General features: G+C 45.4%; 1 protein-coding gene across 1 annotated transcript in view; it reads right to left on the reverse strand.

Moving 5' to 3' along the window:
- Positions 1–2,130: 2,130 nt before the first annotated feature.
- LOC146035842 (integrator complex subunit 6-like) overlaps positions 2,131–14,392 on the reverse strand; it is a 67,796-nt gene continuing 55,534 nt past the window's right edge. Inside the window, exon 18 of the mRNA XM_083159515.1 lies at positions 2,131–2,654. Within this exon, the coding sequence (XP_083015641.1) occupies positions 2,627–2,654 (28 nt within the window). The 3' untranslated portion in view covers positions 2,131–2,626. The remainder of the gene's footprint in view (positions 2,655–14,392) is intronic.

Below are 14,392 nucleotides of genomic sequence, written 5' to 3' on the forward strand. Positions count from 1 at the left end.
GTGCCCATGCACTTTAAAGGCTCCCAAACACTAGTACGATTTTGTCTGATTTCACCATGAGAAATCGTCCCAAATCGGATGTATTTGATATCCAACCTGACCCGCTGCCCGGTCCCATGGGCATCGGGTCAGACCCGGATCAGAACTCATCAGCGGCACATCGCGGGTGCTTTCTATCACCCACAATGTGTTGTGTCCAATTGAGTAGATGTGCCAGCTGTGAAGCACTGCTGGCACACACCTTTTGTGTGGGGGTGGGCAGCAGCAGAATAAAAACAAAAAAAATACACTTTCACAGGACTGTCCGGCCGCTGATTGGTTGAGAGAATTCCTGCTCTAAATGATTAAAGTTAGGCCCTGTGGTAAGACCATACCCTGTTGTGTATACCAGGGATTACAGCAGAAACAGAATTCCACCAACACCTTTTTAGAACCCAGATAGTCTCAGGTACGTTTTCTGAATATGGCAGCAAGACCCTTACATTTGACCAAACTAATAGAATGTGAGTAATAGGAACAGAATACATTTCAGGAAATTAGGACCCATTCCATTTTTGTCTAATTACTGTACATAGATATGTCCAAGTAATGCAAATTGTAGAAATCAAGGAAGATGTCTATGCCTGGGTCAGAATCTTTATGAACATATAAATGATTGCAATACAAACACGCATCAGTTCATATATGAAAAATATATTTTATTTGATGCAATAATTTCATTTTATCTAGTGTCTCCTACAGTATTCCTCCTATACTGCACACATGAATTGTATAGCTGCACAATAGTTCTCGAAGGTTATTATTATACTTTGTTATATTAAAGGGGGTTCTGACCTGAGTACCTTACAAAGTACATCAACAGTATGAGCTTACAATACAGAACATTGTATGTCATGGCATAGTACCTAAATAGGCCGATGGGTGTCAGAACCAAAGGTCTAGGTGCCATGAAGATGATGTTATGAGAGGGCCCTACTTGTGAGAGATAACAGTCTGAAGGGGCGCGGGAGATATGTAGGGGTGGATTCAGTTAGAAAACCAGCCTGGGAAATATATGGAACTACCCCTAATGGGGGTGGGGTCTGCATATATTAAAGTGTAAAAGAATAGCATCATGCCAGGACTGTCATCAGAGTATAAAAGGGCAGAATCTGTCCCTCAATACCAGCATGCCAATCTGCCGCTGTATGGGTGACAAAAATGAAGGTGACATGGAGCAAGGGGCAGTGGGCTAGGATGAGAGTTGGAAGTCATTGGTTGAGAAGTGCAGAGCCGGCCGTAGCCAATTTTATGCCTAGGCAAGATTTTAGCTGATAATTGCTAGCACCACCGCTATAATATTGCAATGTGTACACAGGAGTAGTGAGACGCAGGGCGCTAGGGAAGGTGAAGTGAAATGCAGGGAGCAGTAGGGAGGAAGTAGTGAGAAGCAGGGCAATACGGTGGGCATAGGGAGACGCAGGGCACTATGGATGACTTAGTGAGATGCAGAGTGCTAGGAAGAGCACAGTGAGATGCAGGGCGATACGGTGGGTGTAGGGAGACGCAGGCACTATGGATGACTTAGTGAGATGCAGGGCGCTAGGGATGGCGTAGTGAGATGCAGAGTGCTAGGGAGGGCACAGTGAGACGCAGAGTGCTAGGGATGGAGTAGGGAGAAGCAGGTCACTAAGGGTTGCAAAGTGAGACACAGGGAGAGTAACATCAGGGACAGATAGAGTTACAGCAGGGACCCAGGACAGGGTGTGGGACAGCGGAGACATAGAGGAGAAAGTGCAGTGGGATTAAAGTACCATTCACTATATTTAAATTATAGCATGGTGTTTAGTTTGTTTCCAGCCAGTGGGATCCAGAGTTGGCAGGTAGCAGAACCAGGTGCGCCAGCGATGGGAGGGCTCCCTGTCAGCAGTGAGTGGAGGGGAGAGGAGCGGCGTACCATAGGACACCCATGCAGAGCAGCGTCATGTAAGTGCAGCAGGCACTTTCCCTGCCCCTGAAGGGCCTGCTGCACAGCGCATATATATAATATATATAAAGAAACATGTTCTTTCTCTGAGCTGGGCCATGGAGGGGAGAAGCTCAGCAACTTCATGTCACAAGTGGGCTATTCCAATGCTGGGGGGGGGGGGGTTAAGTTTTGTAGAGAGGTGGAAAATTTAGGGCCAGGAAGACAGTTCCAGTGGTAGGGAGCAGCATGCCAAAACCTTGGGAGGTGGCATTCATTGTTGAATGAAGTGGGTAGGTGGGACCATTGATGGATGCAAATGAGGGGGACAGACCTGGGGCTTGTAGGAGAGGGGAGGCTGATGTGGTATGTTTGGAGAGGAATGTGGGGCATTAGCATGTAGTAGAGTTTGGAGTGGAGAGAGGTGGGAGGCCAGACATTAGGAAGGTAGAGTGAACTAGTATGGAGATGACCAGAGAGTGGATGTGGTTTATCGTTGCTTGATTCTGGAAATATGTGTGAGATGGAAACTGTAGACAGGTACCGAATGTGAGGTATAAAGGAGGATAAATCCAAGATAAATCCAAGATAATGCACTTAGGGCAGAGGGTACAGTCCTGGTGTCCAGCCAATGCCATTAGTTCACAGTACCAGGGAATAACTTGTGCAGAAGAAAGCATTTCACTGCGGCTGGAACAGGAAATCCTCTCTGGAATGAGATAATCAGTCGGCGTTCACACATAGGGATTGATTAAGTAAAGCAATAAGCAAGTAATTTTGAGTCTGGAACAAATCATATTGCTTTGCAAAGGGAGCAAACACATTTACATGGTTTCTGTGCAGGGTAAATACTGGCTGCTTTTGTATGTAGCCCACAGATGCCCATAACAACATCCCATCTGAAATAGAACTCCCACCTAAGTAAAAAAAAAAACATAATGCAAACTGCAAAACAGACACAATTTAAATTACTGTGGTCTCTATCGAGCTTGAGATGAGATGCAACTGTTAAGACCGACACCCTCTCAGCTATTATAGGTATCCCATGTGGGAGGCACAATTATCCTTCCTCATTTATATGTATATTTTATAATGGCACCTGATAGTATCAGAATTTTTTTTTTTATGTATACTTTATTTAATTTTCAGATAAAAACATAGATACAGGCATACAGTTAATACATTCTTACAGGAGAATAAACAGGTACACTATTCCGAAGAACATACATGGTCAGCATCTAATGAAGCATTCCTAGACCCAAGCCAGTTACAATTGAGCATTTCTACACAGAAAAATCTGGCCTACGTCTGTGGAAAAGTAGAGTACCTTTTCAAAAAAAGAGATTAGGGCCTCTGTGACGGGGTTCTCCGTCACGAGTAATATTAAGAATAAGTGTCATAGCGCATATGCCTAGGGAAAAGGGAGCACCGTAACATCTCAGGGTGGTACGGTGGGTACCAAAGGAACCGGGGAGATTGAACTTAGGGGGGGGGATGAAGAGGGATAAAAAAGGGGGGGTCTGGGGGCCTTTATATACCTCATATCTATTGAGACCAAAAGGTGTATCAGGTCAAGTGGGACTCAAGTCTATGTGGACTCATTGCTGAGAGAGCCTCAAGGCGTCTTAATTTATGGAACCTGTTCTTTATATATTGCCGATGATTTAAAGTCTATCCATGATGCCCATGTCGCCATATAGTCTGCCTGCTTATCTAATGCATCATAATAGATATCTTCCATAGTGCAATAAAAATCAACTCTACAAAACCATTCCCATATTGTTGGGAACTCTGTATCTCTCCAGTGTGTCGGTATTACTGCCCTGGCGGCATTGTTCAAGTGTTTTAATAAGGACTTTTTGTATTTATATAACGGGATTTTGGAATGGGAGAGAAGCCAGAAGTCAGGACCCTCCGGTACTTGGGAACCTAACATCTTTGAGGATAATTGTATTACTTTGTCCCAGAAGGGTCTGATCCTGGCACATTCCCACCAAATATGAATCAGAGTACCACTTGAGGACCCGCACCTCCAGCACAGATGAGATACCGCGGGAAATATTTTATGAAGGAAATCTGGGCACCTGTACCAACGGGTTAGTAATTTATATTGAGTGTCTATCACCTCTAGGCTTGTTGAGCATCTTGCCATGACCTCGAATTGTTTTTCCCATTCTATCGTTATGCCCCATTGTAGTAGGTCCCTATCCCATTTCTCACAGAAAGAGGGATTATCAGGAAAATGACCCCCTAGCAATAATTGATATATTGTTGATAATGCATGTGTGGGCTCAGAGGCTCGATAGCATAGCATTTCAAAATGTGTTGGTTCTTTTTTAAGGGTATCATCTGGTCTTTTCGAGTGGATAAAGTGTCTGATTTGAAAATAAAACCAAGCATCTGATTGGGCCAGTTCCTTTCCAACTCTCAAATCCGTAAAAGCAACAATTTTCCCACCCGACACTAAGTGAATAATTTTAGTAAGGCCCTGCTGTTTCCACCTAATTGCTTGCGCCCCAGAAGTTCCAGGGGGAAATTCTGGATTGTCCACAAAAGGTAGTAGAAGGGTGTTGGGAGTTGAGAGACCAAGCTTGTGTCTAAGATTTTTCCACATTGATAAAGTGGCCTCAATTGTGGGGAGCTTAGTCGAGGGTATTTTAGCCAGCCAGGGGATGTGCTGCAAATTTAAGGAGGAAGATTGTATCTCCAATTCAACCCATTGCTTGGGGTTAACATCTGCTCTAGCCCAGTTCAGCACCCTGTGTAAAACTGCTGCCTGGTAGTAGGCTAGTAACATAGGCAATCGTTGTCCCCCTCTATCTCTGCTATAATATAGATAGGCATGTTTAAATCTGGGCTTTTTGCCCCCCCAGACAAATTGACTGATAACTCTCTGTGCCTCTCCGAGGTATTGCGCCGGGATCCTTAAAGGGATTGCTTGGAAGAGGTATAAGAATCTTGGGAGAATATTCATTTTGATAATGTTCATCCTCCCCAGCCAAGAAAATCTCTGTGTTGCCCATTGTGATAATTCCCGGCGAACAACCCGGAGTAAGGGAGTATAGTTGAGAGAGACCGCAGAGGACAAGGAGCTAGGGATTTGTATACCCAGATATTTAATATGGGAGGTAGCCCACTGGAAGGGGAATCTGGGCTTGAGAGATTCAACTGTGTGGGTAGGAAGTGATATGTTCAGTGCTACAGATTTTGAGTAATTTATTTTAAAGTTAGATAATTTCCCATATCTTGAGAATTCCCCCATGAGATTCGGTAACGATACCACTGGATTCGAGATTATCGCCAAGAGGTCATCGGCAAATAGTGCCAATCTGTGGTCGGTCTTCCCTACCCTTAGACCTCTAATACTGGAGTTATTCCTAATTGCCCTAGCCAGGGCTTCCATACAGAGTACATAAATTAAAGGTGATAAGGGACAACCCTGTCTTGTCCCATTTGCGATAGCGACCGGAGGGGATAGTGTGCCATTAACCCTTATCTGTGCAGTAGGTGCATTATATAGTGCCATAATCTTTTGTAAAAATTGACCATTTAAACCTATGTGTCTCAAAGTCATTTCCATAAACTTCCAGTCCACCCTATCGAACGCTTTTTCAGCGTCGGTGGATAGGAACATGATTGGGGTATGTGTTGTCTGGGCATGTGCAACTATGTCGAATACCCTGATAGTGTTTTCCCTCGCTTCTCTGCCCCTCACAAAGCCCACCTGATCTTCGTGTACTACCATAGGGACTAAAGTCGCCAGGCGGTTTGCCAATAATTTCGCAAATAACTTGGTGTCTATATTAAGAAGGGAAATGGGGCGGTAGCTTGCAGGGAGTGAAGGGTCCTTCCCCTCTTTTGGTAGTATTGTAATATGTGCAGCAAGTGACTGATGCGACAAAGGTTGCTTTGTGGATATCGCGTTGCATGCCCGCAACAAGAGGGGGAGGAGCTTCTCCTGGAAAGTTTTATAATAAGTCACTGGGAAGCCGTCTGGCCCTGGGCTTTTGCCCGACGGAGTACTTTTTAATGCTAGTTTGAGTTCTTCTTCCGTAAACGGTTCATTAAGAGAGGATGTTAAATCTTGGGGAAGGACGGGATATTGTATTTCTGATAGGTATTCCTGAATGTCCCTTTCTATGGTCGACCTCCCTCCCACCTGGCCTTCCCCGGTTAGATTATATAGTGCAGTGTAATATTTGTGAAATATCTGTGCTATTTGCGAGTTACTTGAGTGTGTTCGGCCTTCAGAGTCTTTCATTTCCTTTATATAGGTCATGGACCTTTGCGCCCTCAATGCCCTCGCCAATTGTTTGCCAGGTTTATTGCCCCATCTGTGGAATTTGTGTCTGCACCTTCTAAACGCTCTGCGCGTGCTGTCATTGAGTAGGCTATTCAGTGCCGTACGAGCTTCTTGTAATTCCAAGAAGGTGTCAGATGTCAGGGAAGACTTATGTGCCAATTCCAGGGACTTTATCTTTCCTAACAAGGCCTCCCTACATTCTGCCCTCTTTTTTTTCAACCATGAGCCTAGTTGAATACATTTACCCCGTATTACACATTTGTGTGCCTCCCAGATAGTGACTGGTGACACCCCTTCAGTCTCATTGGTTTCGATGTAGTCACTTATAGCTACTCCAATCTGTGTCCTACAGTCGTCTTCCCTAAGGAACTGTTCATTAAATTTCCAGTTCCATTGTCGGGAAGTGGGATTCTGCAGGGACAGGGTAAGGGATATGGGTGCGTGATCAGATACTACCATCTGCCCTATTGTCGCATCTTTAATCAGTTCCAATGAGCTTTGTCCCAGACACAAATAGTCTATTCTAGTGTATGACTTGTGTGGGTGGGAATAAAAAGTAAAATCCTTGTCCTTGGGATGTAATAGCCTCCACGTGTCAATCATTTGGAAGTCATGTAGTATGGCTTTGAAACGTCTTATATCTTTTTGAGGGGTATTGGTAGTGGATGTAGTTGTGTCCAATTCGGGGTCTATAGCCCAATTGAAATCGCCCCCAGTCACCACGACACCCTCCAGCTTGCCTTCTACTAATTCCATAGCCTCTTTGAAGAAGCGCAGCTGTCCCTTATTTGGTAAGTACAAATTTATGAATGAGAAAGTCTGGTTAGATATAGTAGTCTTAACTAAAAGTCCTCTACCATTCCCTATAGGCTGCACTACAACGTCTGAAAGGAGAATGGTTTTAGAAAACAATATGGCAACACCTTTAGATTTGGAATCGGAAAAGTTATTAAAATAACCTGTCGGGTAATGTCGGGATGACAGCCGAGGAGTCGCGTCTCCTTTAAAATGTGTTTCCTGAAAAAATATAACGTCTGCTTTCTCAGTGTGCATTAAGTGCAATAATTTAGATCTTTTTTCAGGGACATTGAGACCTCTCGCATTCAAGGACACTATCTTTAGATTAACCACCATCTCTGATCCTAAGACAAATCAATAGATTAGGGCCCCCTTTCCAAGGTTTAGGTGAAGGGTTAGGAGTGGGGAGGGTGAACATACGAGGACGTACTATAACTATAGGGGAAAAACTGTTATTGCCTAAGCAATAGGCCCATACAATAAGTATGGGAAACTCTGCATTTTTAGCCAAGGGAAGCTCAATTCGTCCCATGGTCTACGTGTCTACAGCAGAGCTTGAGAGGTATGGGGGAGAACAGGGCGGGCCGCCCTTAATATAAAGCATGAATGGAACAATAAAATATCAAACAATAAAATAACCAGTCTCCTACTGAGTAGTCTATTCAAGAATCAAATTATTATTAATATTAGCTTTATGTAACAGTGGCCTACAACAGGGCCCAAACTAGGCGTTTCCTCTGGACTAGCCGAGCCGCACACTCTACCAAAAAAAAAACGACCACATCTATACTTATTAAGAGTGCTTCCTGGAATCCTCATGACCCTATACGATGCATTATCAAGAAAGATTACTTCGGTCATGCACTTTGGTCATGTTCCTGTAAGACCAGATAAAACATCTGATCATGCGCTGCACGGCCAGCCCAGAGTGCCATCCAACTTATTCGATGCAATATATAAACTATAAGCGAGCAATCATATACCATACATTTTTAAATCGAACGGTCTTATTCTCACCAAACTAGAAAAGGATTTTTAGCCGTAAAACAAACTAGACAGTCTTTGCCAGTTTCAGCAGATATTTACGTGTCTGGTGTGAGAGACCCCGGGGATCTCTGCTGGCCTGATAGCTGATCTCTTGATCCGCCACTCGGCGTCGTTGGTGGTGGGTTTCCGGGCTTCTTTTTCTTACTGTGATGGATCTCTTGCCAGTGCTCCCTGCGCGGTCTCGATCTAACCGACAGTTCCATTGGATCCAACCAGTTGGACAAAACTGGAGGTGGCAGGTCCAGAGCATTGCAAAAAGAGATCACACCTTCGGGGTCTTGAAGGATGCATGTTTTACCCTTATGAACAACCTGGATGCTTATTGGGAATCCCCATCTGAACTTAATATTTCTCTTCTTTAGTTCATCTGTGATGGGGCGTAGTAGGCGTCTTTGCTGTAAAGTTGTCCATGACAGGTCTTGGTATATCTGGATGTCGTGTCCATTGAAAGTGAGACCGGGCGAAAGACGTGCTGCCCTCAGAATTTCTTCCTTTTCTTGGAAATAGTGGAGCCTACAAATTATGTCTCTGGGTTTCTCCGAGGGAGCTCCTTTGGGCTTAAGGGCTCTGTGTGCCCTATCGAAGACTATTCGGTGCTCTGCATCTGCCTCAATGAGGCTTTTGAAAATTTTGGACAGAGCGCCCTCTACATTTTGGGGTTGAATGTCTTCCGGTATACCTCTAATCCGTAGATTATTTCTCCTCCCACGATTGTCCATATCATCAAGCCTGCGGCCCAATTCTGTCAAGGCCCTAGACTGCCGGGACACTAGGTCATGTATATCTGACATCCGAGTGTCCACCTCCTCTGCTTGTTCCTCCAGCAGTACTACTCGGTTTGCAAGGTGCTTGAAATCTGATTTAATAGAGGCGATTTGAGTCTGCATTGATTCCTGGATCCTCTTTTCAGAGGAAAGAAGATCTTCCTGTATCTCTTGCCGAGTAGGAATCTCTTTAAGTTTGGAGAGTATGGTGGTCAGGTCCTGTGAGGCCATCTCTATTTCTTCCGATGAGGCTGGATGAGGAGGGCTCTGGTTAGTGTGATCTTCTGGACGTGGGTCGGGGGTATGTATATTCGACGTCGATGAAAGGGAGGCGCGTGTTGGAGCTCCGAACAGAGAACAGAAAGCTTGAGCTTGTGTTGTTTTAGACGGCTTTTTTTCTTTGAGCCCGTTGTGGCGGCGTTTTGTCATGTGTGTTGAGACTGGGTACTCATATGATGGATTTTCGGCAATGTAATCATAACTGGTGGGCAGCTTCACGCATGTCCTCCCCCACGTGGCCTGTTAGCGCCGCATTTTTATTCCTGAGGCATTTTTGCCATCAAACGCTGTCTTTGGGAGTATTCCTGTGGGTGGCGGGATCCCACGGCTCTGTGCACATCACCCCCAGGTATAAAATGGCCTGTTTACTTTAATGCTTCAAATTAACACAAGTGTAAAGCCAAGAGAAGGGAGAGTGGCTGTTGTTCTCCACCTATAACACTAGATGGCGCTATTGGGCTGAGCTACACCATATGGCTTTATAAGCACAGTCTGGATATGTGCAGTTCCGACAGTGTACTCTGTATTATCAGCAAGCAATAAATATGGATTGAAACAGCTGGCCTGTCAGCTTAAAACTTTGTAATAATAGAGGATCCTTTGTTGTATTAATGAAAGCCTTTCAATACTTAGCAGCAGGACCTTAAGCTCAGTTTGAATGACAGTATATAGGAGATTACAGGATTCTTGTGTTTGTAAATACAGAGTCTTTCACAGCCTCTTCACATGCCTTGAAAAATCTATATAGAGCCAGGGACCCTGCTGCTATTTCCTTGTGGGGATCCTGAGGGGTTATGGGTCACCCTCTGGCTCATGCACCCACCCCCTATATATTGTATGCACCCAGCCCTATATACAGTCCACTGTGCCAGGTATAGCAGTGATGCAGATCGTTTTGTCTGCCCTTTTAGAGATCCAGCGGGGCCCTGGGAACACTGTTAGATTAGAGGAGGGAGCTGACTGCCGTCTACCCTCAGCCTCCCCGCTGTTCCTGGAGTTCAGGCCCGCGTCGCGGGAATCCAATATGGCGGCCGCGACTCGTACAGAGCCGGCTGCTGCGCTACCCCTCACCTCTCTCAGACCAGCGCCACTCTTCCTTCAGGTGCCGCCGAGCCGAGGGCTCCCCCCGCCGGGTAAGTAGCTGGTTATGCGGCTCCACTCTGCTCCGTGTTTCCGGTGGGCGGCGGTGTTACGCGAGCCCCCGGCTTCAAGGGGGTACTACGCCACAATCCGCGGGGACCTCTCAGAGAGGTCCCCCGACTCCGCGGCCTTTCCCACTCCTTTATTGGGGTCTCCCCAGGTGAGGTACCAAGTTGTAGGGCTGGATGGCTTCGGGAACCGGGGATTTTGTGCAGATGAGATGTCAGCAGGGACGGAGCTCAGGCACCTCACGTCTTGCTCCTTCTGCAGCCAGGCCACGCCCCCATAGTATCAGAATTTTATCCACGGCACCCCTAGGCCAAAAGTTAGTTATGGAGTATTTAATAAATTGTATGCCAAATTAAATATATTGTTTTTATAGAACATCTTTAGGTTTATTTATGGGGTGAGTACCAGGATTTGCTTCTGTTTGTCCACATAATTTAACGTAACTTTGAGGTTATGGGGGAAGTGATCACTCCCGCGGATGATTGTCCTGCCTGCTTAAGAAGTGGACTTCCCAGTTCAGAACACTGTGGATATAGACTGTAGGGATGGAAGGAAGCGTTTGGCCAATCTAAGAATTGGGGCGACTTCTCACGTTGCTGACCGACTTCGGGTGCCACCCTGATGATTTATATACATGATGGTGGTTGCATTTTCATCTGTATTTTTACAGATCTCCCATCGAGTTGTTCCCCCACTTGGCACAGGGCACAATAGATGGCTGTTAGCTCCAAGATGTTGATGGGGAGATGTTGGTTGGAAATACAACTCTACTTCAACCACACATTACGCATTCCATTCACTGTAACAGATTCTTGAGCATTTTGGAATATTTACCCCCTAATACCTCTACTACTCCACCTCAAGCTACTAGTGGTCTGCTAGCTAAGGTTGCAGCGGTTGCCAAAAAAAAAAAAAAAAACATACGGTATTTGTTTCCTAGAACGGCTCCCAATACGATACGATTTTTTATTGTATAAGCACTCTAATGGGTGCTTACAATGTTAAAAGCAGCCCCAATACGATTTTTTATTCTATAAGCACCCTAATGGGTGCTTACAATGTTAAATACACCCCCACTATCAACGCGAACCCGAAGTGTGGCGAGCGCAGTGGTACGCGTCCTCCAACCTTTTCATACCCCCACTATCCACGTCGGCGTGGAGTTGATTTTAGCCCCACGTATTACTTTACATGTATTCCGCGTCCCCTCGCCACGCTTCAGGCTCGCCACACTATATAAAATCAACTCCACGCCGACGTGGATAGTGGGGGCATCAAAAGGTCGGACGACGCGTACCGCCGCCGCTCGCCACACTTCGGGTTGGCGTTGGTAGTGGGGGGGCATTTAACATTGTAAGGACCCATCTGGGTGGTTGTACAATAAAGAATCGTATACCATACAATTTTTTATTGTACATTGCGCAGCATACAATATTTAGTCTTATGGTATACAATGCGATGGGAGATGGGCGGTGCTAGGAAACAAGTACCAAACATACTTTCAAAATGGATCCACACTGATACACTGCCTTTGCAACTTATGCTCCAGCGATTGCAGTTTCTATTTCAAATGGACTGGATTGACTGTTCGGTTGACATAGAATCAAGGGCATCTACATCTTTTTAAAGTCTGGATGCCATATGTTCTTCCCTAACTGACCTTGAAAAATATCATATTAGACAGTTTGTTAAGTTGTCTACTTGGTATAATATGGCTACCCTAGAACTGGGACCCCCCCCCCCCTTTTTTTTTGAATGCACCAGCAGAACACTTTGCGCACAGCGACTACTTAAGCTTTCATATTATGGCCACCTCTCTTTATGTTTCCATAATGTCATGTGATATATACTCTACTGCACCAAGAATTGTTATTCCATTGTTCCTGGCTGCCTATGTAACTTTGCTGCCCTGCCATGCAATTATCTACTATGTGTTTAATTACTATATCTGTTTTTTGTACCATTTTCTCTTTTCAATAAAAATATATATATAAAAAAAAAAACACCCAGTAGTGGCTTGCAAAAGAGCTACCTTTGCTGAGGTGAGAGGACTTGAGCCACCACTGAAGGGAGAAATGCACTTTCCAAGATATCGTTAGAAGTTGTGTCCTGAGGTGAGGGGGTGGGGGGGAAATCGATTCCACCAATTGAGGAGCTCTAACTGTAGCAGCCTGGAGTGGAACTGCCCAAACTCCAGCATTTGGAAACAAGATACCAGCTTGCTGAAGACCTTCATGCAAAGGTGTACCGACACCCTGCAGTGCTTTAGAAGAGCTCAAATTATTGTCTGCAGTTCCAGCCTCTTTTCATGGGTCAAGTAAACTGAGTAGGCCGTGCTTAACTGTGCGCCCAAATTAAGCATGGAGTTGGGTAGAATCACACTGGACTTCTGCCAGTTGATGAGCAAGCAGTGGGACTGCAGCAGATCCACAGCCAGCTGGAGATGTGAATGAACAACCTCGCATGAATGGACCAGAAGGAGTAGGTCTTCCTGATAGGGACAGAGACGCACCCCTTGATGGAGAAGCACCTTTGTGAGGATGTGTGGGACTGTAGACAGACCGAATAGAATCGCCTTAAACATGAAATGTTGTTCTTGCACTGGGAATCGAAGAAACCATGCTGATTATCTCTCTGAATTGGCATGTGGAGATATGATTCTTGTATATCCAAGGATGCCATGAAGTCCCTCGGTTCCAGGGACTGTAAAATGGACTTGAGAAACTCCAATCTGAAGACTTGTTGAAAATAAATTAACTGGAGGTCTGTTTAAAACAGTAATTAAGTATTCTTTAAAAAACCTAACCTAAAAAAACCCAGAGTCCGACGTGGAGGTTAAACCACACACCTGCGATCTTAAGCAGCCGATCACCTACCCTGGAAACACCCAGAGATGGGCTTCGGCATCAGGCTGTAGGCTTCTCTGCTGGCTTAGGGATCTGACAATGACTTGGCCAGTTCTGACTGTTTTTAGAAAAAGACTGGACTCTCTGGGAGGACTGGGCTCCTGTCTTGCTCAGAGGGAGATTAGCATGAAAGGAGCGTTACCTAGAGGTCCCCAAAGGGAGGAAGTCCATCTTAGATATGATAGTCACCATTCTAGCGGGTTCTAATTCCTGCCCAAAAAGCATAGTACATGTAAAAAGGCAGAGCCTCTAAGGCTCGTAAGACTCAGAATTCGCCTTCCATAAACCCCACCAAAGAGCCCAACAGGCCGCAACAGATGGAGCCGAAACTTTGGACCCCCCCACATCTAGGGCTGCTTCAACTTAAATAAATGCCTGCTTCTTTGATGTTGTCCACCAGGAATAACAGATCAGCATGACGTGCACCGGACTGAAGGTCCCTGCTAGTGAATCCATCCAGCTGCCAATAGCCATGGAGGTCCAAGAAGCCGCATAGACTGGACGAGTAGCAAATCCTGCATTAGAATAGACTGACTTCAAAAACTGTTTTTTTTTTTTTTTGTCAATTGGATCACGAATGGACATATCTGGAATGGGCAAGGTAGTGGACTTAACCAACCTAGTGATGTGAGCATCAACGGGGATGGCAATTCACAATTTGTATGCTCCTTAGAGCCGGTAAAAATAATTTGTTGCTTGGATGCGTCCAAGCCTCCTGAAACTGTCTACTCTGGCCTGTGTCATATGATCTTCCTGTGCGGAAGCAGTGTCATATATAGGGGAGTGAAATCAGGAGTCTGGCACTGTCCTTGACTGGTTTACTTCCTACATCATGGGTCCTCAAAATGTTGTGAAACTACAAATCCCAGCATGCCTTGCCACAGTTTTAACACTCCCTTATAGCAAACCTGTGGCAAGGCATGCTGGGATTTGTAGTTTAACAACATCTGGAGGGCCGCAGTTTGAGGACCCATGTCCTACATCACTAACCGCTCCTTCTCAGTGTCTGCCTCTGGCTCCACCTTCCTGTGGGTGTCCCTTAGGATTTTGTCCTTGGTCCCCTTCTGTTCTCCCTGTACATCTCTTCCCTTGATGCGGTCATTAACTCCTTCAATACCATTTCTCTGCTGAGAACACACAACTCTGCCTCTTCTCTCCTGATCTGTCCCCCACTGTCCTCTCTGGTTTCCATTTGCCTCTC

Source organism: Crinia signifera, chromosome 9, assembly GCF_055691185.1.
Source record: "Crinia signifera chromosome 9, ASM5569118v1, whole genome shotgun sequence".
Taxonomy (NCBI): Eukaryota; Metazoa; Chordata; class Amphibia; order Anura; family Myobatrachidae; genus Crinia; species Crinia signifera.